The 24688-nt window shown below is 49.1% G+C and overlaps 9 protein-coding genes and 1 pseudogene across 13 annotated transcripts in view; 5 read left to right on the plus strand and 5 right to left on the minus strand.

Moving 5' to 3' along the window:
- Window positions 1-565: 565 nt before the first annotated feature.
- Window positions 566-877, minus strand: LOC137536946 (histone H4). Its single transcript, XM_068259115.1, has one exon. The coding sequence runs from the start codon at window positions 875-877 to the stop codon at window positions 566-568; it is 312 nt and encodes a 103-aa protein (XP_068115216.1).
- A 3997-nt stretch (window positions 878-4874) lies between these two features.
- Window positions 4875-5285, minus strand: LOC137536947 (histone H3-like; annotated as a pseudogene).
- Window positions 5286-7899: 2614 nt separating this feature from the next.
- Window positions 7900-8283, minus strand: LOC137536948 (histone H2B 1.1-like). Its single transcript, XM_068259116.1, has one exon. The coding sequence runs from the start codon at window positions 8281-8283 to the stop codon at window positions 7900-7902; it is 384 nt and encodes a 127-aa protein (XP_068115217.1).
- Window positions 8284-8693: 410 nt separating this feature from the next.
- Window positions 8694-9086, plus strand: LOC137536949 (histone H2A type 2-B). The gene has a single exon (XM_068259117.1). The coding sequence runs from the start codon at window positions 8694-8696 to the stop codon at window positions 9084-9086; it is 393 nt and encodes a 130-aa protein (XP_068115218.1).
- Window positions 9087-11630: 2544 nt separating this feature from the next.
- On the minus strand, window positions 11631-12023 carry LOC137536951 (histone H2A type 2-B). Its single transcript, XM_068259118.1, has one exon. It carries the CDS (start codon window positions 12021-12023, stop codon window positions 11631-11633), a length of 393 nt encoding a protein of 130 aa, XP_068115219.1.
- A 1201-nt stretch (window positions 12024-13224) lies between these two features.
- Window positions 13225-13608, plus strand: LOC137536952 (histone H2B 1.1-like). Its single transcript, XM_068259119.1, has one exon. The coding sequence runs from the start codon at window positions 13225-13227 to the stop codon at window positions 13606-13608; it is 384 nt and encodes a 127-aa protein (XP_068115220.1).
- Window positions 13609-15157: 1549 nt separating this feature from the next.
- On the plus strand, window positions 15158-15568 carry LOC137536953 (histone H3). Its single transcript, XM_068259120.1, has one exon. It carries the CDS (start codon window positions 15158-15160, stop codon window positions 15566-15568), a length of 411 nt encoding a protein of 136 aa, XP_068115221.1.
- A 1288-nt stretch (window positions 15569-16856) lies between these two features.
- On the plus strand, window positions 16857-17194 carry LOC137534919 (histone H4). Its single transcript, XM_068256632.1, has one exon. It carries the CDS (start codon window positions 16857-16859, stop codon window positions 17166-17168), a length of 312 nt encoding a protein of 103 aa, XP_068112733.1. The 3' UTR covers window positions 17169-17194.
- Window positions 17195-18646: 1452 nt separating this feature from the next.
- Window positions 18647-19315, minus strand: LOC137534915 (histone H1A-like). Of its 3 annotated transcripts, none has more exons than XM_068256630.1 (2): window positions 19268-19315; window positions 18647-19207 (listed from the first exon to the last, which is right to left on the minus strand). In XM_068256630.1, exons 1-2 carry the CDS (start codon window positions 19313-19315, stop codon window positions 18647-18649), a joined length of 609 nt encoding a protein of 202 aa, XP_068112731.1. The 3 variants fall into 3 exon arrangements, with proteins under 3 accessions (XP_068112731.1, XP_068112730.1, XP_068112729.1); XM_068256629.1 differs by having other exon boundaries at window positions 19241-19315; XM_068256628.1 differs by having other exon boundaries at window positions 18647-19315.
- Window positions 19316-19576: 261 nt separating this feature from the next.
- The window catches only part of LOC137534895 (zinc finger protein 530-like), a 47345-nt gene continuing 42233 nt past the window's right edge, over window positions 19577-24688 (plus strand). For 2 of the 3 annotated variants that reach the window (XM_068256583.1, XM_068256584.1), the window contains exons 1-3: window positions 19577-19635; window positions 21624-21704; window positions 21792-21912. In XM_068256583.1, the coding sequence (XP_068112684.1) occupies window positions 21672-21704; window positions 21792-21912 (154 nt within the window). In that variant the 5' untranslated portion in view covers window positions 19577-19635; window positions 21624-21671. The remainder of the gene's footprint in view (window positions 19636-21623; window positions 21705-21791; window positions 21913-24688) is intronic. The other variant, XM_068256585.1, reaches the window with a different exon arrangement.

The following is a 24688-nucleotide window of genomic DNA, read 5'->3' on the forward strand; positions in this document are numbered from 1 at the left end:
GAGCGATGTGTGGAGAAGTTGCAGTGTGTGTAGCGCGTACCGGTTACCCTGCATGTAAATGAGGAAAGGGAAATACGAGGAATTTCTGTTCTGGGTCACATGATCAGAGTAAAATGCTCTACCATCCGGAGCTACGAGCGACTTGTCTTCCCCATCGTATTGCTCTCAGCATTAAAGGGGTTTTATGCAGCAAATTCAGCGGCGGAGCAGATGTTAGGGAATCCTCAATATAATCTGAATTGAGCCATCATAGTCCGCTGCTTGTATGGGCGAAAGGAGAAACACATCTGACTAGCCGATGTATTCAAATATCCCGCGCGTATATTAACGGTCCTTCCCGCCGTTTTATCGATCTTCAACTATACACTCCTAGATAATCGGTATAATAATGCCCTAGACTCCATCTGCTAGAGCTCCCGCTTCTTTCATTGGACTCCCGCTATAAGCAGCAATGCGCCCTGCTGCTATTACACTGCGGTGATAGAACAGCACTTTTATGGAGAAAGTGGGTGGCCCTGAAAAGGGCCTTTGGATACAGAGATAGTGAGGAAGGAGAAAGTCTCGCTTAGCCCCCGAAGCCGTAGAGGGTGCGCCCCTGGCGCTTGAGGGCGTACACCACATCCATGGCGGTGACCGTCTTCCTCTTGGCGTGCTCGGTGTAGGTGACGGCGTCCCGGATGACGTTCTCCAGGAAAACCTTCAGCACTCCGCGGGTCTCCTCATAGATGAGGCCGGAGATGCGCTTGACACCCCCTCTGCGGGCCAGGCGGCGGATGGCGGGCTTAGTGATGCCCTGGATGTTATCCCGGAGCACCTTCCTGTGCCGCTTGGCGCCTCCTTTCCCGAGTCCCTTCCCGCCCTTTCCTCGGCCAGACATGATAGTAGTGTTGTCCGGATCATGAACGATTCGGATCTTTGATCTTTGATCCGAATCTATTTTATGAGTCGATCATCCGAATCATCAAAATGAGTGATTCGGATCGCAAAAGGGGCGGGGCCATGAGCGACACGCCCCCTCTCCGCGGGCAGCGGGGTCCTCGAAGCAGAGCAGGGATGGATCGCTGAGTTGGAGGGGAGCCAGCCTTGCAGCCACCACAGGTAGATGAGAGAGGGGACATCATTGCCACTGCCAGATATGTGTAGAGCACACATACTGCCTGGCTATAATGTGCTGCTCATTACAGGCTGTCTGTTCCCTAGTGCTGCACAGTGATCACATTGGAAACTTACGGCTCAGCACAGCTCAGTAACTTTGCAGACAGTGTGATTGAAAGGCAATATGATCCTCCTGCACTCGGCACTAAACAGCTGCACTTATCTTCTGGGAATGCTTTCTTTCACTGTGCGACCTTTTCTTTCAAAGTGTACAGATGAACATATAGGTGAAATACATGTAAAGCATGATTGCAGCATGTGGGTATTACGTTTACGTGCAAACATTTCTGCTCTCTGCTCGTCCCTCCTCCCATCTCTGTCCACTCCCTGCCCTCTGTCCATCTTCTCCCCTTCTCTGTGTGTCCACCCCCTCCCCTTCTCCTGTCAGTGCAGTTTCTAGGCTAAAATGCACCCAGGGCGAGGGTGTAAAAATTGCGCCCCCCCCCCCTTGGGTTAGATAGGTAGGTGCCTCTCAGTATAGGTTAGATTAGGTAGGTGCCCCCTAGTATAGGCTAGATTAGACAGGTGCCCCCCAGAATAGGTTAGATTAGGTAGCTGCCCCCCAGTATAGGTTAGATAAGGTAGCTGCCCCCCCCCCCCAGTATAGGTTAGGTAGGTGCCCCCCAGTATAGGTTAGATAGGTAGCTGCCCCCCAGTATAGGTTAGATTAGGTAGCTGCCCCCCAGTGTAGGTTAGATAGGTAGCTGCCCCCCCCCCAGTGTTGGTTATATTAGGTAGCTGCCCCCCAGTGTAGGTTAGATAGGTAGCTGCCCCCCAGTGTAGGTTAGATAGGTAGCTGCCCCCCAGCGTAGGTTAGATTAGGTAGGTGCACCCCAGTGTAGGTTAGATAGGTAGCTGCCCCCCAGCGTAGGTTAGATTAGGTAGCTGCCCCCAGTATAGGTTAGATAGGTAGCTGCCCCCCAGCGTAGGTTAGATTAGGTAGCTGCCCCCAGTATAGGTTAGATAGGTAGCTGCCCCCCAGTGTAGGTTAGATTAGGTAGGTGCCCCCCAGTGTAGGTTAGATAGGTAGGTGCCCCCCAGCTTAGGTTAGATTAGCAGCTGCCCCCCAGCGTAGGTTAGATTAGGTAGGTGCCCCCAGAATAGGTTAGATAGGTAGATGCCCCCAATAATGGAGGGGGGAGCCGCAGGGAGGGCAGCCCGACCTCTCCCTCCCTCTCCTCTCCCGGGCGCCCTCCGTGCTCCCCCCTCAGATGCAGAGTCCGTGAGCAGCAGGGAAGCGCTGTTTACAACTCACCGGCTGCCTGGCTCCAAGCGCTGCTCTCTCGCCGCTGGTCTCCTCTCTCTGTATACATACTGATACACGCTGCTTCCGGCTACAGGAAGCAGTGTGTATCAGTAATTATACAGAGAGAGAGAGGAGACCAGCGGCGAGAGAGCAGCGCTTGGAGCCAGGCAGCCGGTGAGTTGTAAACAGCGCTTCCCTGCTGCTCACGGACTCTGCATCTGAGGGGGGAGCACGGAGGGCGCCCGGGAGAGGAGAGGGAGGGAGAGGTCGGGCTGCCCTTCCCGCGGCTCCGGCTCCCCCCTCCATTATAGCGCCCCCCTCCCAACAGCGCCCCGGGCGGCGGCGGCACGCTCCGCACGGGGCAAGAAACGGGGCTGTCTCCTGTCCACAGACCTGTCCTGCTGTTCATTTCACCCCCGAATGCTTCCGGTAGTAAAATGATCCGAGATTCGGATCAAAGATCCAGATCTCTTCAATGATCCGATTCGAATCATCCGGATCATTGAAAAGATCCAAACTTCCCATCTCTACATGATAGTAACACTGCTGTTTCTTTGCTGTAGAGATAAATTGATCTGCGCTGCCGCCTCCTCTCCTCTTATACAGTCTGGGCGGACCTGATGGGAGACTGCACAGAAGGGGCGGAGCAGATCGTGCAGTTTTTTTTCTCATGCCTGTTGCTTCTTGTTTCCCTTTAGGCTTTTGCCGTGCAGTCCTATTAGCGTGACAGTAAACCAGTGACCAGGGCCGGCCCTAGACTTTTTGCCGCCCGAGGCAAATGTTTAAAAAATTATTGCTGCCTCCCCATCCCCCCCACCCCCCGTGGGGGGGCACTGCCGCCACCGAGCTGGAGGGGTAGCGGGCAGGATGGGGGTATTGGGCCTAGCGGTAGGGAGGGGGGTCGAACCCCCCCTCCTGCGCTCCCCTCCAGCCTTAAATAGATCAGAAGCAGCCGCTACTCGTAAGAGGCACGGGCGGGGAGGACTCACCTCTTCCTCGTTCCAGGCCAGCGTGCGCTCCACTGACGTCACTTCCTTCAACGCCGCCCACTGTATTGTAAGTGGACGGCGTTGCAGGAAATGACGTCAGTGGAGCACACGCTGGAAGGAGGAAGAGGTGAGTCCTCCCCGCCCGTGCCTCTTACGAGTAGCGGCTGCTTCTGAACTATTTAAGGCTGGAGGGGAGCACAGATCGGGGGACCCAGGCGAGGGAGGGGGGGCCGACCCCCCTCCCCGCCGCTAGGCCCAATACCCCCGTCCTGCCTGCTACCCCTCCAGCTCGGCGGCCGGCTCCCCGTACCCACCGACGGGTGGATTCCGCCCCTAGAAATGTGCCGCCTGAGGCAAAAGTTTCACCCCGCCTCATGAGCGGGCCGGCCCTGCCAGTGACCGCCTAATATGTACGAGCAGGAAAAGCTTGTTTTACACATAGTACCTTCAAATAGATTAAAACATTTTTTTAATCCCGCTAAAACGATTATCTGTTTATTTCTCATGAAGTACGCCCTGTTGTGGAATTCACTTTAAAAAATAAGCCTGGGATTTACCAATCTTTCCTAGAACGTCAGCGCACAACTATTTATGTACTAAATAGGGAACTGATTGTTAGGGCCCTTTCACAAGAGCAGTTGATAGGCAGTAAAAAGACTATTGATGAACTATCACAACAACTGCTCACTGAGCAGAGCACATTGTTCAACTGTCCATGTGAAAGGTCCCTTATGCTGGGCATACACGGTGAGATAAAGCGCCAGAATAGAGCCACCGCTAGTCCCCACGGGCGCTTCCTTGTCAGCATTGTCCGCCCGCGGGGGATCGTGCGCGGTATCGATCCGCAGGGGTGATCAGACACGTTGGATATTATCAATGGAGCCATCAGCAATTCCATTTATAAGAGCTATCGCGCCGTGTATGACCAGCATTAGGCTGGCTGAATGGTGATTCGTCCCAGAACATAATTATCGGTGGGAAATTGGAAATACCATCTGCTGTGACTCAACCAATCACAGCTCCAGATGCTAAAAGTTCGGGGTGCAAGCAGAAGATGTTTCTATGTAACAATTGCACCCCACATTTCCCAGATTATAAAAATTAATGAGATTTCCTTTTCTGTTACATATAATCTTACTCATTTAATCATACAAGAAATGAGTGGTATGTAATTACAGGTTTCAATTTCTCATGTTTATATTGCCTAATTCCATTTAATAAAAAGTTTTGAATACAAAAATTGTTTTAACGTACCAGATCCACCCGGCACTCAAACCTTGTTCACAGGCTCACAGCCTAATCAAGTTAAATGTTAAAAAAGGGTATAGGATTTCTCGATACATGGATTATTATATAGCACTAGAATATGGTACGCAGGGCTGGCCAAGAGCTACACACTACTATCTGATAGGTTACAGCTCTGAATAGAAAATGTGGTGGCTCTGAAAAGAGCCTTTCTGTTATATGAAAGTAATACGATGTTCTTATGCCCTCTCGCCGCGGATCCTGCGGGCCAGCTGGATGTCTTTGGGCATGATGGTGACCCTCTTGGCGTGGATGGCGCACAGGTTGGTGTCCTCGAAGAGCCCCACCAGATAAGCCTCGCTGGCCTCCTGCAGAGCCATGACGGCCGAGCTCTGGAAGCGCAGGTCGGTCTTGAAGTCCTGGGCGATCTCCCGCACCAGGCGCTGGAAGGGCAGCTTGCGGATCAGCAGCTCGGTGGATTTCTGGTAGCGGCGGATCTCTCGGAGAGCCACTGTACCGGGCCGGTAGCGGTGAGGCTTCTTCACTCCTCCGGTGGCCGGGGCGCTCTTCCGGGCGGCTTTGGTGGCCAGCTGCTTGCGGGGAGCTTTCCCTCCGGTGGACTTGCGGGCGGTCTGCTAGGTTCTGGCCATGCCTGATAGTCAGCGTTACTCTGCGATAGTGTTGTCCGGATCATGAACGATTCGGATCTTTGATCTGAATCTATTTTGCGAGTCGAATCATCCGAATCATCAAAATGAGTGATTCGGATCGCAAAAGGGGCGGGGCCAGGAGCAACACGCCCCCTCTCAGCGGGCAGCGGGTAATGGAAGCAGAGCTGAGATGGATCGCTCTGTTGAAGGGGAGGCAGCCTTGCACAGGGACAGGTAGATGAGAGAGAGGGGACATGGGTGCCACTGCCAGATATGTGTAGAGCACACATACTGGCCTCAATATGCTGCTCATTACAGGCTGTCTGTTCCGTAGTTGTGCACAGTGAACACATTGGAAGCTTTTGGCTCAGCTCAGCACAGCTCAGTAACTTTGCAGGCACTGTGATTGCTTTGCAATATGATCCTCCTGCACTCGGCACTAAACAGCTGCACTTTTCTTCTGGGAATGCTCTTTCACTGTGCTACTTTACATTCAAGGTATACAGATGAACATATAGGTGAAATATATGTAAAGCATATGATTGCAGAATGCGGGTATTGTGTGCAAGCAAACATTTCTGCTCTCTGCTCGTCCCTCCTCCCTTCTCTGTCCACTCCCTGCCCTCTGTCCATCTTATCCCCTTCTCTGCGTGTCCACCCCCCTCCCCTTCTCCTGTCCTGCTAGTCATTTCACCCCCGAAATGCTTCCATAGTAAAATGATCCGAGATTCGGATCAAAGATCCGTATCTTTTCAATGATCCGATTCGAATCATCCGGATCATTGAAAAGATCCGAACTTCCCATCTCTACTCTGCGAGCTCTGTGTGATCTGACGCAGCCGCTACTCCCATTTATACTGCGCTCTGCCTGCTCATTGGGCGCAGCGCTCACGTGCCTCATACTGATTGGCTATTGGGGGACATTCGTTACTATTCAAATGTACCGCCAAAACTAGTGCTTTGTTCCAGCAGCCCGCTAGTTTACCGCTTATTTGCTTGTCCTATGTATGCAACCATGTAAAAACCGTGCTAGATGATGATAATATTATTACTTATAGTAAAAGCAATGAGGAATAGCGGGAAGAACATAAAAGAAGATCGCAGCAATGTCTCTCTTCAGGGAACACACTTGACTTTCAGTTTTCCGCGCGCGTTTTTCTGCATACTTTATCTGCACACCAAGTGTGTTTCCATGCAGGAAAACGCGCGCGTTTTTTTACAGCAGCTGATATAAATGATAGAGGAAACTGCCAAAATGTGCAGAATCAGGATGCAGAATGTCAGTTTTTTTTCTGCGTGCGAACAACACAGTAAGTGTGCACTAGCACATTGATTAACATGAGTTCTCAGTTTTTCTGTGCAGAAAACGCACACGAAAATAGTCAAGTGTGATTTAACCACAACACCAGTATGTATTTATGTGTATCGGCTCAGGGGAAACCGCGCATCTCACATCAGAGAGAGGAAACCGGAGTCAGGATGGAAACAATGTAACAGATGATAGAAATAGATACAATGTTTGGGATGTTGCTGCTCTTCATGTATCTATTCCGTGTGCTGCAGCCGGCTGGGGAGCTACACGGCACTCGTTACTGCAGATCAGCCGGGCTGAGGATCCCTGTCCAGCATCAGCCGCCACAGTTATAGGAAGTGATCACAATGCTGCAGAGCCAGCCGGGAATACAAACAGAGCAGTGCAGAGATCTCCGTTGCTTCCTTGGAGGATGAGTAGCACTTGTGGTGGCAGTATTATGTCATTGGCAGGGGGACACCCCCGTGTTAGATATACATGTTTGCCGTATCCCTTTATAAGCTACACTGCATGGAAGGGCAGAAGGGGGCTGGTGTGTAAGGGAAGCTTAAAAGTCCGAGGTTGTCTACAGTAATGCCCTGAACAACACCCTTCGAAACGCTGCACACTAAATCTGAAGTACCCTCATCAGCTAGCGCCTGAATCCTGAGGACTTCCCTGACCTGATAATCCCCCCCACAAAAGCAGGAGTCAGGAGAGTAGGCACCTAGTTATATATTTTGTAGAGAACGGCTCCATAGCCCTTTATTACGGTTGGTTCTTGATCACAAATTGAGCTGCCTGGGTATACTTTGTATTGGTCTAAGCCCTCTATCACAGAGCCATATCAATCCGTCCCATGCATGCACTGATGAGGACCAAGTCTGAAACAGGCTGTGTGCATGTTAGATTGATGCGGCTTTAGGCTTATTATACCCCAGCGGCGGATCGTTGCTTTCAGGAGCATAGAGAGAACGTGCATATTCAGGTGGGAAACCAAAATTGCTCAGACAGCTAAGTGATCACAAACGCCTTCTGTTTGAGAAGAAGGCAAAATTAAGTTTACCTCCAGAAGGAAGTGATTTTATCAATAGGACATGTGTTGAGCACCCGATAGTTTTGTAATCTGTCTGGTTCCACTAAACCAAAGCGCACAAAACAGTAGGCTGACAGAAGCAGCTTCTAAGGAATTAACACAAAGATATCAGGCTAATGCATTCTCACTATAAAGCACAGAAGTGAAGGCATACAAAAGCTCTGCAGTGAATGAGTGGGTGGCTCTTAAAAGAGCCTTTGGGTTATCTGTATAGCTGGGGTGAGAGATTACTTGGCGCTGGTGTACTTGGTGACGGCCTTGGTGCCCTCGGACACGGCGTGCTTGGCCAGCTCTCCCGGCAGCAGCAGGCGGACGGCGGTCTGGATCTCCCGGGAGGTGATGGTGTGGCGCTTGTTGTAATGAGCCAGGCGGGAAGCTTCCCCGGCGATGCGCTCGAAGATGTCATTGACGAAGGAGTTCATGATGCTCATGGCCTTGGAGGAGATGCCGGTGTCAGGGTGCACCTGCTTCAGCACCTTGTACACGTAGATGGCGTAGCTCTCCTTCCTGGTCTTCCTGCGCTTCTTGCCGTCCTTCTTCTGAGTCTTGCTCACCGCTTTTTTAGAACCCTTCTTGGGCGCCGGAGCGGACTTTGTTGGTTCAGGAGCCATGCTGATTCTCAGTAGTAACTCTGCAGAGTGCGGAGACACAATGAGGAGCAGCGCCGCCTCCCCTCCTTATATAGGCGGCCTATGCTAATCAGGCTGCAGGAGAACCGGCTCACACTATTGGAGAGCGTCACTAGCGCCGCCTGATTACCGCCCCTTATATCTGATTGGCTGGAGGAGTGACTTGTATCTTTGAATAGCGAAACAAAGAACTCCAGATTTAATTGGCAGCTTGCGCAGTGAACCCCGCCCCGGCCCTTGCTGATTAGTGGATAGTCAGACTCACATGCTATTGGCTGAGTTGAATAGCAGCCAATCAGGTGGCAGCGCGGGGCGGGCTGCAGAGTACATAGGGCAGGAGGAGCGGGTTCAGCTATTCTCGTGTTGGAAAGTTATCTATCCCTGCAGTTATCATGTCTGGAAGAGGCAAACAAGGCGGCAAAGCTCGTGCCAAGGCCAAGACTCGCTCCTCCCGGGCCGGGCTGCAGTTCCCAGTCGGCCGTGTTCACCGTCTGCTGAGGAAGGGCAACTATGCGGAGCGGGTGGGGGCCGGAGCGCCGGTCTATCTGGCCGCAGTGCTGGAGTATCTGACCGCTGAGATCCTGGAGCTGGCTGGCAACGCCGCCCGGGACAACAAGAAGACCCGCATCATCCCCCGCCACCTGCAGCTGGCCGTGCGCAACGACGAGGAGCTCAACAAGCTGCTGGGTGGTGTGACCATCGCCCAGGGGGGCGTCCTGCCCAACATCCAGGCCGTGCTGCTGCCCAAGAAGACCGAGAGCCACAAGGCTGCCAAGAGCAAGTAACTCCTGCAGCAGCCGGACACACAGTACAGAACCACAAAGGCTCTTTTCAGAGCCACCCACACTGTCTGCTAAAGAGCCTGATGCGCGTCATTGATCGTTCTGCATGCAGAGATGTCGCTTTTATATCTGTTATTGAAACGTACGTTCGGTTTCAGCTGGAGAGTAATGTAACGTATTTAACAATGGTTACATTTCAGACAGGGAAGTCACGCTGCATATCAGACACATCCGATGGAAGTGGATCAGAGGGAGGACGGAATATAACGCGCCTGTACAGTTACTTCCAGTCCACACGCAATATAAGCGGAGCAGCCTGCTGGAAGCGCGTGTGTAGGACAGCGTGCACAATGCATAAGCGCTGTCAGCAGGCAATGGGGCACATCGGCTCCATATACGGTGCGAAGCACGTTTCTTTTCAGGTTGGAGCCTAACAAGCTTGTTAGTCACATTTTTAATGGATGTCTAGCACTTAATTTAAACCTGAGTCATAGAACCTGTCAGACACGTTATTGCAACACAACACAGTGCTGGAAATTCGGCGGCAAATTTGAAAACAACAACTGCTCTGCCCTCCACCAATTACAGCTACAGAAGCTTCTCTCATCAGCTAGTAGCAATGCCAGAATATTACGCTCTACATTGGGCTCTATTCTCAAAGACTTCCCGCATGCGGTAAAGTTTGCACACAAAATACCGTCAAGTTGGAATTCTCAAAATGTTCCGCATGTTTTTCCCGCATGCGGAAAAAGTGTGGTAAAAGTGCGGGATTCATGCGGAAAACTATCCGCAAAAGTCGGTATTTTCCGCAATAAAAGATCAATTCTCAAAAATGTTCAGGCGCATCATTTCGTCGTTAATTACCGATTTTTTTATCACCTACAAGTAGTAGGTGATATATTCCGCATCCCATTGACTTTAATGAAGTGTGGAGGCTTAAAGAGGAACTGTAACGACAAAATGGCCCCTGGGGTGTACTCACCTCGGGTGGGGGAAGCCTCAGGATCCTAATGAGGCTTCCCACGCTGTCCTGCGTCCCTCGGGGGTCTCGCTGTAGCCCTCCATACAGCCGCGACGCAATATTTACCTTCCTGGCTCCTGCGCAGGCGCTCTGATGCCTCTCAGCGCCGAAGTAGGCGGAAATACCCGATCGCCGTCGGGTCTGCTCTACTGCGCAGGCGCAAGTTTCCGTCGCCTGCGCAGTAGAGCGGACCCGACGGAGATCGGGTATTTCCGTCTATTTCCGGGAAGTAGTCAGTGGGAAGCCTCATTAGGATCCGGAGGCTTCCCCCACCCGAGGTGAGTACCCCCCAGGGGAGGTTTTTGTTGTTACAGAGTCTCTTTAAAGGCTGTGCTTGCGGGACTTTAAAAAAAAAATTTAAACACTTTTTCATGCAACCTTTTTACGGCATGATTCCCGCATGAATAATGGCTGTTTCCGCATCTTTTTTCCCGCATGCGGCAAACATGCGGAAAATGTTAGTGAATGCTGAAAAAATGCGGAGTTTACCGCTGGCGGGAATTTAGCGGTAAAATTTTGCGGTACTTTTGGCTCTTTGAAGGTGCGTACACACATGCGACTATAGTCGTTTGTAACGATCGTTCCTCGATCTTTACCAACGACGATCGTTACAAAAAACGAACCAACGAAAACGACGAACGAGCCAAATCGCTCCAAAAGAAAGTTCTGTCTCGGCGGATTTTAACCAACGACGATCGTTTGCAAAAGTAGTACATCGTTGGAAACTGTCGTTCGTACTAGGCTTGACATGCGCATTTCACAATTTCTCCATGAAACTTCTCATTTTTATGCGCAGGCGGAAGTTGCTTTACGTGATGTAACGTTCGTTCTAACGATCAGATCGTTACACACCTTTTAAAACTAACTTTACTTAGGTCGTTCTTTCATCAATTAAAAGTTCGTTCGTCGTCCTCAACGAACGATCGTTGTCGCATGTGTGTACGTAGCATGAGAATAGAGCCCATTGTGACTCAGACTATTAGTGTGCAGATAAATATGCTATGGTTTGTACTACTAGGTGGCTCTGATTAATATCCCAAATCATTGAATACATTCCCTGAGACAAATATAAATAAAAATGTGACTATTAACAAGCTTGTAAGGCTCCAACCTGAAAAGAAACGTGCTTCGCACCGTATATGGAGCCGATGCGCCCCATTGCCTGCTGACAGCGCTTACGCATTGTGCATGCTGTCCAACACACGCGCTTCCTGCAGGCTGCTCCGCTTATATTGCGTGTGGACTGGAAGTAACTGTACAGGCGCGTTACATTCCGTCCTCCCTCTGATGCACTTCCATCGGATGAGTCTGATATGCAGCGTGACTTCCCTGTCTGAAATGTAACCATTGTTAAATACGTTACATTACTCTCCAGCTGAAACCGGACGTACGTTTCAATAACAGATATAAAAGCGACATCTCTGCATGCAGAACGATCAATGACGCGCATCAGGCTCTTTAGCAGACAGTGTGGGTGGCTCTGAAAAGAGCCTTTGGGTTGTGTGGAATAACTTTCGCTGCAGGAATTATTTGCTCTTGGCGGCCTTGTGGCTCTCGGTCTTCTTGGGCAGCAGCACGGCCTGGATGTTGGGCAGGACGCCCCCCTGGGCGATGGTCACCCCACCCAGCAGCTTGTTGAGCTCCTCGTCGTTGCGCACGGCCAGCTGCAGGTGGCGGGGGATGATGCGGGTCTTCTTGTTGTCCCGGGCGGCGTTGCCAGCCAGCTCCAGGATCTCAGCGGTCAGATACTCCAGCACTGCGGCCAGATAGACCGGAGCTCCGGCCCCCACCCGCTCCGCATAGTTGCCCTTCCTCAGCAGACGGTGAACACGGCCGACTGGGAACTGCAGCCCGGCCCGGGAGGAGCGAGTCTTGGCCTTAGCACGGGCCTTGCCGCCTTGTTTGCCTCTTCCAGACATGATAACTTCAGGGATATAGATAATTTTCCAACACGAGAATAGCTGAACCCGCCCCTCCTCCTGCCCTATATACTCTGCAGCCCGCCCCGCGCTGCCACCTGATTGGCTGTTATTCAACTCAGCCAATAGCATGAGAGTCTAGCTATCCACTAATCAGCAAGGGCCGGGGCGGGGTTCACTGCGCAAGCTGCCAATTAAATCTTGAGTTCTTTGTTTCGCTATTCAAAGATACAAGTCACTCCTCCAGCCAATCAGATATAAGGGGCGGTAATCAGGCGGTGCTAGTGACGCTCTCCAATAGTGTGAGCCGGTTCTCCTGCAGCCTGATTAGCATAGGCCGCCTATATAAGGAGGGGAGGCGGCGCTGCTCTTCATTGTGTCTCCGCACTCTGCAGAGGTACTGAGAATCAGTAGAGATGGGAAGTTCGGATCTTTTCAATGATCCGGATGATTCGAATCGGATCATTGAAGAGATCCGGATCTTTGATTCGAATCTCGGATCATTTTACTACCGGAAGCATTCGGGGTGAAATGAACAGCAGGACAGGTCTGTGGACAGGAGAAGGGGAGGGGGTGGACACACAGAGAAGGGGAGAAGATGGACAGAGGGCAGGGAGTGGACAGAGAAGGGAGGAGGGACGAGCAGAGAGCAGAAATGTTTGCACGTAATACCCACATGCTGAAGTCATATGCTTTACATATATTTCACCTATATGTTCATCTATACACTTTGAAAGAAAAGGTCGCACAGTGAAAGAAAGCATTCCCAGAAGATAAGTGCAGCTGTTTAGTGCCCAGTGCAGGAGGATTATATTGCCTTTCAATCACACTGTCTGCAAAGTTACTGAGCTGTGCTGAGCCAAAAGCTTCCAATGTGCTCACTGTGCACAACTACGGAACAGACAGCCTATAATGGGCAGCACGTTATAGCCAGTATGTGTGCTCTACACATATCTGGCAGTGGCACCCATGTCCCCTCTCTCTCATCTACCTGTCTCCCTGCAAGGCTGCCTCCCTTTCAACAGAGCGATCCATCTCTGCTCTGCTTCCAAGACCCCGTTGAGAGGGGGCGTGTCGCTCCTGGCCCCGCCCCTTTCGCGATCCGAATCGTTCATTTTGATGATTCGGATGATCGACTCATAAAATAGATTCGGATCAAAGATCCGAATCGTTCATGATCCGGACAACACTAAGAATCAGCATGGCTCCTGAACCAACCAAGTCCGCCCCGGCGCCCAAGAAGGGCTCTAAGAAAGCGGTGAGCAAGACTCAGAAGAAGGACGGCAAGAAGCGCAGGAAGACCAGGAAGGAGAGCTACGCCATCTACGTGTACAAGGTGCTGAAGCAGGTGCACCCTGACACCGGCATCTCCTCCAAGGCCATGAGCATCATGAACTCCTTCGTCAATGACATCTTCGAGCGCATCGCCGGGGAAGCTTCCCGCCTGGCTCATTACAACAAGCGCCACACCATCACCTCCCGGGAGATCCAGACCGCCGTCCGCCTGCTGCTGCCGGGAGAGCTGGCCAAGCACGCCGTGTCCGAGGGCACCAAGGCCGTCACCAAGTACACCAGCGCCAAGTAATCTCTCACCCAGCTATACAGATAACCCAAAGGCTCTTTTAAGAGCCACCCACTCATTCACTGCAGAGCTTTTGTATGCCTTCACTTCTGTGCTTTATAGTGAGAATGCATTAGCCTGATATCTTTGTGTTAATTCCTTAGAAGCTGCTTCTGTCAGCCTACTGTTTTGTGCGGGTTGGTTTAGTGGAACCAGACAGATTACAAAACTATCGGGTGCTCAACACATGTCCTATTGATAAAATCACTTCTGGAGGTAAACTTAATTTTGCCGCCTTCTCAAACAGAAGGCGTTTGTGATCACTTAGCTGTCTGAGCAATTTTGGTTTCCCACCTGAATATGCACGTTCTCTCTATGCTCCTGAAAGCAACGATCCGCCGCTGGGGTATAATAAGCCTAAAGCCGCATCAATCTAACATGCACACAGCCTGTTTCAGACTTGGTCCTCATCATCAGTGCATGCATGGGACGGATTGATATGGCTCTGTGATAGAGGGCTTAGACCAATACAAAGTATACCCAGGCAGCTCAATTTGTGATCAAGAACCAACCGTAATAAAGGGCTATGGAGCCGTTCTCTACAAAATATATAACTAGGTGCCTACTCTCCTGACTCCTGCTTTTGTGGGGGGGATTATCAGGTCAGGGAAGTCCTCAGGATTCAGGCGCTAGCTGATGAGGGTACTTCAGATTTAGTGTGCAGCGTTTAGAAGGGTGTTGTTCAGGGCATTACTGTAGACAACCTCGGACTTTTAAGCTTCCCTTACACACCAGCCCCCTTCTGCCCTTCCATGCAGTGTAGCTTATAAAGGGATACGGCAAACATGTATATCTAACACGGGGGTGTCCCCCTGCCAATGACATAATACTGCCACCACAAGTGCTACTCATCCTCCAAGGAAGCAACGGAGATCTCTGCACTGCTCTGTTTGTATTTCCGGCTGGCTCTGCAGCATTGTGATCACTTCCTATAACTGTGGCGGCTGATGCAGGACAGGGATCCTCAGCCCAGCTGATCTGCAGTAACGAGTGCCGTCCGTGTAGCTCCCCAGCCGGCTGCAGCACACGGAATAGATACATGAAGAGCAGCAACATCCCAAACATTGTATCTATTTCTATCATCTGTTACATTGTTTCCATCCTGACCCCGGTTTCCTCTCTCTGATGTGAGATGCGCGGTTTCCCCTGAGCCGATACACATAAATACATACTGGTGTTGTGGTTAAATCTGAAGAGAGACATTGCTGCGATCTTCTTTTATGTTCTTCCCGCTATTCCTCATTGCTTTTACTATAAGTAATAATATTATCATCATCTAGCACGGTTTTTACATGGTTGCATACATAGGACAAGCAAATAAGCGGTAAACTAGCGGGCTGCTGGAACAAAGCACTAGTTTTGGCGGTACATTTGAATAGTAACGAATGTCCCCCAATAGCCAATCAGTATGAGGCACGTGAGCGCTGCGCCCAATGAGCAGGCAGAGCGCAGTATAAATGGGAGTAGCGGCGGCGTCAGATCACACAGAGCTCGCAGACGCAGACTATCAGGCATGGCCAGAACCAAGCAGACCGCCCGCAAGTCCACTGGAGGGAAAGCTCCACGCAAGCAGCTGGCCACCAAAGCCGCCCGGAAGAGCGCCCCGGCCACCGGAGGAGTGAAGAAGCCTCACCGCTACCGGCCCGGTACAGTGGCTCTCCGAGAGATCCGCCGCTACCAGAAATCCACCGAGCTGCTGATCCGCAAGCTGCCCTTCCAGCGCCTGGTGCGGGAGATCGCCCAGGACTTCAAGACCGACCTGCGCTTCCAGAGCTCGGCCGTCATGGCTCTGCAGGAGGCCAGCGAGGCTTATCTGGTGGGGCTCTTCGAGGACACCAACCTGTGCGCCATCCACGCTAAGAGGGTCACCATCATGCCCAAAGACATCCAGCTGGCCCGCAGGATCCGCGGCGAGAGGGCATAAGAACATCGTATTACTTTCATATAACAGAAAGGCTCTTTTCAGAGCCACCACATTTTCTATTCAGAGCTGTAACCTATCAGATAGTAGTGTGTAGCTCTTGTCCAGCCCTGCGTACCATATTCTAGTGCTATATAATAATCCATGTATCGAGAAATACTATACCCGTTTTAACATTCAACTTGATTAGGCTCTGAGCCTGTGAACAAGGTTTGAGTGCCGGGTAGATCTAGTACGTTAAAACAATTTTTGTATTCAAAACTTTTTATTAAATGGAATTTGGCAATATAAACATTACAAATTGAAACCTGTAATTACATACCACTCATTTCTTGTATGATTAAATGAGTAAGATTATATGTAAAAGGAAATCTCATTAACTTCTATAATCTGGGAAATGTGCTGTACCATTGTTGCATAGAAACATCTTCCGCTTGCACACCGAATTTTTAGCATCTGGAGCTGTGATTGGTTGAGTCACAGCGGATGGTATTTCCAATTTCCCACCAATAATTATGTTCTGGGACGAATCACCATTCAGCCAGCCTAATGCTGGTCATACACGGCGCGATAGCTCTTATAAATGGAATTGCTGATGGCTCCATTGATAATATCCAACGTGTCTGATCACCCCTGCGGATCGATACCGCGCACGATCCCCCGCGGGCGGACAATGCTGACAAGGAAGCGCCCGTGGGGACTAGCGGTGGCTCTATTCTGGCGCTTTATCTCACCGTGTATGCCCAGCATAAGGGCCCTTTCACATGGACAGTTGAACAATGTGCTCTGCTCAGTGAGCAGTTGTTGTGATAGTTCATCAACAGTCTTTTCACTGCCTATCAACTGCTCATGTGGAAGGGCCCTAACAATCAGTTCCCTATTTAGTACAGAAATAGTTGTGCGGTGACGTTCTAGGAAAGATTGGTAAATCCCAGGCTTATTTTTTAAAGTGAATTCCAGAACAGGGCGTACTTCATGAGAAATAAACAGATAATCGTTTTAGCGGGATTAAAAAATTGTTATAATCTATTTGAAGGTACTATGTGTAAAACAAGCTTTTCCTGCTTGTACGTATTAGTCAGTCACTGGTTTACTGTCACGCTAATAGGACTGCACGGCAAAAGCCTAAAGGGAAACAAGAAGCAACGCGCATGAGTAAAAAACCTGCAAGATCTGCCCCGCCCCCTTCTGTGCAGTCTCCCATCAGGTCCGCCCAGACTGTATAAGAGGAGAGGAGGCGGCAGCGCAGATCAATTTATCTCTACAGCAAAGAAACAGCAGTGTTACTATCATGTCTGGCCGAGGAAAGGGCGGGAAGGGACTCGGGAAAGGAGGCGCCAAGCGGCACAGGAAGGTGCTCCGGGATAACATCCAGGGCATCACTAAGCCCGCCATCCGCCGCCTGGCCCGCAGAGGGGGTGTCAAGCGCATCTCCGGCCTCATCTATGAGGAGACCCGCGGAGTGCTGAAGGTTTTCCTGGAGAACGTCATCCGGGACGCCGTCACCTACACCGAGCACGCCAAGAGGAAGACGGTCACCGCCATGGATGTGGTGTACGCCCTCAAGCGCCAGGGCCGCACCCTCTACGGCTTCGGGGGCTAAGCGAGACTTTCTCCTTCCTCACTATCTCTGTATCCAAAGGCCCTTTTCAGGGCCACCCACTTTCTCCATAAAAGTGCTGTTATATCACCGCAGTGTAATAGCAGCAGGGCGCATTGCTGCTTATAGCGGGAGTCCAATGAAAGAAGCGGGAGCTCTAGCAGATGGAGTCTAGGGCATTATTATACCGATTATCTAGGAGTGTATAGTTGAAGATCGATAAAACGGCGGGAAGGACCGTTAATATACGCGCGGGATATTTGAATACATCGGCTAGTCAGATGTGTTTCTCCTTTCGCCCATACAAGCAGCGGACTATGATGGCTCAATTCAGATTATATTGAGGATTCCCTAACATCTGCTCCGCCGCTGAATTTGCTGCATAAAACCCCTTTAATGCTGAGAGCAATACGATGGGGAAGACAAGTCGCTCGTAGCTCCGGATGGTAGAGCATTTTACTCTGATCATGTGACCCAGAACAGAAATTCCTCGTATTTCCCTTTCCTCATTTACATGCAGGGTAACCGGTACGCGCTACACCCACTGCAACTTCTCCACACATCGCTCAGGACCAGTGTATTGGCAACTATGAGCATATGACGCTAGGAAAGCATATCTTTTTTTTTTCCTATCAGCTCTATTTTGTATATTACCCATGTAGGCTGAATTGATTCTGCTTGAGCATATGTGCAGTTTTTAGCCTGTGCCCTGCATTTTGTTGAAACAGTAAGTACAGATGGATCCCTGTACATACACGGCAATTCTGTAGCTTAGATCAGAGCTCAGCTGCCACCACTTTCTCCATACAGAGCGGTAGTGCCGCTATCACACCGGCTACAAACACTGCAGGGACTGCTGCTAGCCGGGCAGAAATGTACCGGAGCTTACACCGCTCATCTCATAATATCTACACCCGGCCAGTAAAAACTAATCGGGGATACTCGAGCTTTGTCCCCAGAGTTCCGCTGCTGCAAATTCTGGCTCCTCTATTTTTATCAGCCGGATCATTTACTTAATATGTAGGTTTAGATAAAGACAAGCCAGAATATTTACTATCAGTCACAGATTATCAGAGGGGGGCAATGAATAATTTCGTTTAACCTTATGCATTTTTTATAATTGTGATTGCAGCAATATGCATGTGAGACATGATGGTGAAACTCCTATTGCCGGTGAACCTGAAGTTAGATTAAGCGCAGCTAAAATTTGAATTTACAGAATGAAGCAATCCCCCCACTTCACCCGATTCTTTGATCCCTCAGCGTGTATGGCCGCCTTCCACCCACCTCCGCTGGAAGAGCAGCACGTTACTAGGGAGTCCCTAACACTGCACAAAGGGGGGGAAATCACCTGGAGATGGTGGGACTGTTACTAACTAGAAGTAATCGGAGGCATTTGTAAGAAGCATCGCAGCCCTTCAGCGTAAATGTAGGTGGCTCTGAAAAGAGCCTTTGGGTTTTATGGAGAGACGCGCTGCGGCTTACTTCTTCTTAGGAGCGGCCTTCTTGGGCTTTGCTGCCTTCTTTGCAGGGCTTTTGGCGGCCTTAGGCTTGGCTGCCTTCTTAGCGGGGCTCTTGGCGGCTTTCTTAGGTTTAGCGGCAGCTTTGGGCTTCTTGGCAGCAGCTGCCGCCGGTTTCTTGGCCGCCTTCTTAGCGGGGCTCTTCTTGGCGGCGCTGGGGGCTTTCTTAGGCTTCTTCGGGGACTTGGCGGCTTTGGGCTTCCTGGCAGTAGCCGGCTTCTTAGGCTTGGCGGCAGCGGTTGGCTTCTTCTTGGCCGCCGCCGGCTTCTTGTGCTCTTTGCCGGCTGCCTCCTTCTTGCTGACCTTGAAGGATCCGGAGGCGCCGGTGCCTTTGACATGGACGAGGCTGCCCTTTGTCAGCAAGCCCTTGATGGCCAGCTTGAGGCGGCTGTTATTCTTCTCCACATCGTAGCCTCCGGCAGCCAGAGCCTTCTTCAGGGCGGCCAGGGAGACCCCGCTGCGCTCTTTGGAGGCGGACACGGCCTTGAGGATGAGCTCGGACACGGCGGGGCCGGAAGGCTTCTTGCTGGCTTTCTTGGCTCCTCCTCCGGCTGCCGCCTTCTTAGTCTGCTTCTTCTTGGCGGCGGGCTCCGCTGCGGGAGGAGCGGCTGCTGGGGCGGTCTCTGCCATCTTCCTGCACTAGAACAAAACCGTGTAAACTAACAACAATTTGCGGGGAGAGCCAAGCTCTTCGCTTATATACTCTCCCCGGCTGCGCTGCCATTGGCTGCTGACAGGACACACACCCCTCTTCCTATTGGTGGTCCCAGCTCCTCTTACTGGCAGCACATGTAGCATGCAGTTCCATTTCTGGCCACAAGATGGTAATCTCACCAATTGTGAATGGAACGCAAACACAGGAAGAAAGGTTTGGCCTAGACTGCAAGCTATAGGCGGAGTGGGAGGAAGTCGAGAGAAGGCATTGCTGCCTGTGACTGGCGGTAGAAGAGGTATTGTTTTATATTGGCACCCCATAATCCTCACATGTCCTCTCCCCAGGCGCTGCTGCTACACACATAGGAGGGTGATAAAATATAATCATGCAGCAGATCAGTGAATGACGCTGGATATAAGAAGCTGGTCCCCAGAATGAAGAAAATGAACTCTTATCACTCTTGTAATTATTTTTATGTATTTATTTGTTAATACCAGCATCTTCTGTGCTGCAGTTTAAATAAGTAGTATAGAATAGAAACCAAAAACATGGACAATAAAAGGCAGCACAGGTGGTATGTCATGTCAACTGATTGTTTGTTATACCCCTTTCGTGCTTTGTACAATCCAATCCACATTTGCTTGTCTGTGGTATACCTGTTGCCTAAAGCCTAGTACACATGTCCAATTTTGACTGACCAATGACTTGCCAATCTCCAGCATGAGCGCCAATAGCTTTTGAAAACTATGAGCAGATTGCGTAGGTAACCTCTCAAGGGGCTTGATTAACTAAGACAAATAGCACACCTTATCAAAGTTAACACGCCTTATCAGAGTAGCATAGCAAACTTATGCCTGCTAATTGACAATGATGAGAGCTCCACTCGTCCTGCCCTGAGCCGCTGCGGGTTCGTAGCGCTCGCTATGCTACTCTGATAAGGTGTGTTAACTTTCATAAGGTGTGCTAACTTTGATAAGGCATGTTTTTTGTCCTAGTGAATCAAGCCCCAAGGGGTTGATTAACTATATGCGCGCACATATTTGCATGCGTAACAAAGGTCTTGCGTGTTAAAGTGGTAGTTAAAACGCAAAGACCTTTGTTAGCTATCGCAAACCTTTACGCACGTAAATATGTACGTGCGTCACATTGCGCGCTAAACGCATAGCGTGACCGTGCTATGTGTTAGCATGGTATAGAGAACCAACCCCATAGCATGCCTTATCAAAGTTAACATGCCTTATCAGAGTAGCATAGCGAGCGCTACGAACCCGCAGGGGCTCAGGGCAGGACGAGTGGAGCTCTCATCATTGCCAATTAGCAGGCATAAGCTTGCCATGCTACTCTGATAAGGCGTGTTATCTCTGGTAAGGCAGGCTATTTGTCTTAATGAATCAAGCCCAGGGAAGTCATGAATTGGCCAATCACAGTTGGATGTGTGTACGCACCCTTACTCTACCACCAAGTACTCATCTATCTTGCAGCCCCGCAGTGGTTCTTCTTGCCTGTGTTCTTAACCAGTGCACATTAACAATTTATATCTGCTCTGATTTGGAACAAAATACAGAATTGGTGCAAAATACAGAATTGGTAATGACAGTGACAAAAGTAACTTAATGAATACAATTTAGAACAAATTCCGAGACATGAAAGGGTGAGAGAGCCTTGCCCTTGCCAGCTCCCATCCAATCTTTGATACCATTTTTACATTTTTTTAATCTATTAGATGTTTGGATTGATAAGAAAATCAAATCAAGCAAAATTGGTTAATAATTAGGACTTCAGTGTAATGATTTTGATTGCATTATCGATGTAGTACTGGAACGTTAGAAAAAAAAGTGGTAGCTTTTGATGAGTGGATGTGGGAGAGATGAGGCAGGGATTGGGGGTCACATACCTTCGTAGAGCACAATTGGCATTGACCTGCTGGTAGGAAAGGTCAACAGTGCTGGGAATTATGGGAAATTACCCACATTCGTTTGAAAGTTTGCCTCTGCAAGTTGGTGTTGATGTATTGAATACAATTCTTACTTTACACAAATCCCCCTCCCTGCATTGGGCTTGATTCACTAAGACAACTAGCGCGCCTTATCAAAGTTAACACGCCTTATCAGAGTAGCATAGCGAGCGCTGCGAACCCGCAGGGGCTCAGGGCAGGACGAGTGGAGCTGTCGTCATTGCCAATTAGCGGGCTTACGTTCGCTATGCTACTCTGATAAGGTGTGTTAACTTTGATAAGGCGTGCTATTTGTCTTATTGAATCAAGCCCCTTGTGTCTCACTGCAGGAGGAGGTGGAGCATGTGGAAGGACAGAAGGATCAGGAGAACATTGTGATGGATGATCAGAAGATCTCACCCCATCCTCAGGTAGCAGTCTTCATGAAGAACCAGTGCTGGTTATATTATGATCGACAGCACATACTGTACATTACCTGCACTCTTACTATTTTTCAGGAGAGAAGTTTAACTGTGATGAATATTATCATTAAAAAAGAGGTGAAAGGTGAAGATGAGGAAGCTCTGATGGAGTATTTAGAAGGACACAAGAACATTCAGCCATCCCTCTCATCACCAAGTAAGAGCATCCAAACAAAAAAAACATAAGAGCCCTTTCATAGCATGCACCATGTATGAAACCATTCATGCTAAAGCAGTGCAGCTTAACTTGAGTATCACGAGTTAAAATCTCAGGGCGTACACTACGTGCGGTAGTGCTGCGTAGTGTGATACTTAATCCCACCGCTATGCAGCACTACCGGGTGTAGCGTGCGCTCTGAGATTTTTTTCTCGCTCTGCTTAATTTTGCTGCGCTGCTTTAGCAGCATAGCTTAATGGATCAACCCCATCAAACTTCATTGGGAAAAAAATAATCAAAATAGAATGAAGGGGTTAATATGTCGTACAATTTGTAAGTGTTACCAAAGTATATCCATTTTTTTAATGGGTGTATAGACCAGGGCTGTGGAGTTGGAGTCGGAGTCGGGGCAATTTTGGGTACCCGGAGTCGTGGTTTCGTAAACTGAGGAGTTGGGAGTCGGAGTCGGATGATTTTTGTACAAAATCCACAGCCCTGTTAAGTATTAGACTAAGGAGTCGGAGTAGAGGAGTCAGAGTCATTTTGGGTACCCGGAGTTGGAGTCGGAGTCGTGATTTCATAAACTGAGGAGTCGGAGTTGGAAGATTTTTGTGCCGACTCCACAGCCCTGGTATAGACTAATAATCCATAATAAATAGAAAATATCAAAGTGCACTGTGCAATAAATAAGTCAGTAATGACAGAAACACACAATTCATGTAGAGGTCTCTGACTGAAGAATACAAAGACCAGCGCACAGAAAAAAAAACAATTACAGGCTGTCAATGAAACACAATTCATATAGAAATATTTTACTGTAAAATAAGACGGCTAGCGCACAGAGGGCTTGATCCACTGAACTGTGATAACTGATATCACGGTCGCGCTAGCGTTTTGCGCGTGTTATAACATGCATAACGCTTTTCGTGTGCAAATCGTGAATTATCCGCAATTGCGAAGAAGAGAGCAGTACAGAGGGTACATCTAGATTACCCCATTATCTAATAAACACACCATATAAAAGGCCCATCTCCATTCCTCAGTATAACATCATAGTGCCAACAAATGAGGAGGAGATACTGTACACCATATGAAAGACTCATCTCCATTCCTCAGTATAACATCATAGTACCAACAAATGAGGAGGAGATACTGTACACCATATGAAAGACTCATCTCCATTCCTCAGTATAACATCATAGTACCAACAAATGAGGAGGAGATACTGTACACCATATGAAAGGACCATCTCCATTCCTCAGTATAACATCATCGTAGCAACAAATCAGGAGGAGATACTGTACACCATATGAAAGGTCCATCTCCATTCCTCAGTATAACATCATAGTGCCAACAAATGAGGAGGAGATACTGTACACTATATGAAAGGTCCATCTCCATTCCTCAGTATAACATCATAGTGCCAACAAATGAGGAGGAGATACTGTACACCATATGAAAGACTCATCTCCATTCCTCAGTATAACATCATAGTACCAACAAATGAGGAGGAGATACTGTACACCATATGAAAGACTCATCTCCATTCCTCAGTATAACATCATAGTACCAACAAATGAGGAGGCGATACTGTACACCATATGAAAGGCCCATTTCCATTCCTCAGTATAACATCATAGTACCAACAAATGAGGAGCAGATACTGTACACCATATGAAAGACTCATCTCCATTCCTCAGTATAACATCATACCGAGGAATGGAGATGGGCCTTTCATATGTTGTACAGTATCTCCCCCTCATTTGTTGGTGCTATGATGTTATACTGAGGAATGGAGATGGACCTTTCATGTGGTGTACAGTATCTCCTCCTCATTTGTTGGTGCTATGATATTATACTGAGGAATGGAGACGAGTCTTTCATATGGTGTACGGTATCTCCTCCTCATTTGTTGGTGCTATGATGTTATACTGAGGAATGGAGATGGGCCATTCATATGGTGTACAGTACTCCTCCTTATTTTTTGGTACTATGGTGTTATACTGAGGAATGGAGATGGACCTTTCACATGGTGTACAGTATCTCCTCCTCATTTGTTGGTGCTATGATATTATACTGAGGAATGGAGCTCGGCCTTTTATATGGTGTACAGTATCGTCCCCCTCATTTGTTGGTGCTATAACATCATAGCACCAACAAATGAGGAGGAGATACTGTACACCATATGAAAGGTCCATCTCCATTCCTCAGTATAACATAGTAACAACAAATGAGGAGGGGATACTGTACAACATATGAAAGTCCCATCTTCATTCCTCAGTACAACATCATAGTGCCAATAAATGAGGAGGAAATACTACACACCATATAAAAGGCTCATCTCCATTCCTCAGCATAACATCATAGTACCAACAAATGAGGAGGAGATACTGTACACCATATGAAAGGCCCATCTCTATTCCTCAGTATAACATCATAGTACCAACAAATGAGTAGGAGATACTGTACACCATATGAAAGGCCCATCTCTATTCCTCAGTATAACATCATAGTACCAACAAATGAGGAGGAGATACTGTACACCATATGAAAGGCCCATCTCTATTCCTCAGTATAACATCATGGTACCAACAAATGAGGAGGAGATACTGTACACCATAAAACAATGGGTGACAGAAAAGCAGCAAAAGGTTATACAACATAACAGATGGTTATACATGCATGATCATGTGATTTTACAGAGAGCCAGCAAATCAAGTCTGAGTTAGTCCATGAGAAGGGTGTTGTGGAGATATATTGAGGTGCTGATGATATT

The sequence above is a fragment of the Hyperolius riggenbachi genome, chromosome 10 (assembly GCF_040937935.1).
Source record: "Hyperolius riggenbachi isolate aHypRig1 chromosome 10, aHypRig1.pri, whole genome shotgun sequence".
Taxonomy (NCBI): Eukaryota; Metazoa; Chordata; class Amphibia; order Anura; family Hyperoliidae; genus Hyperolius; species Hyperolius riggenbachi.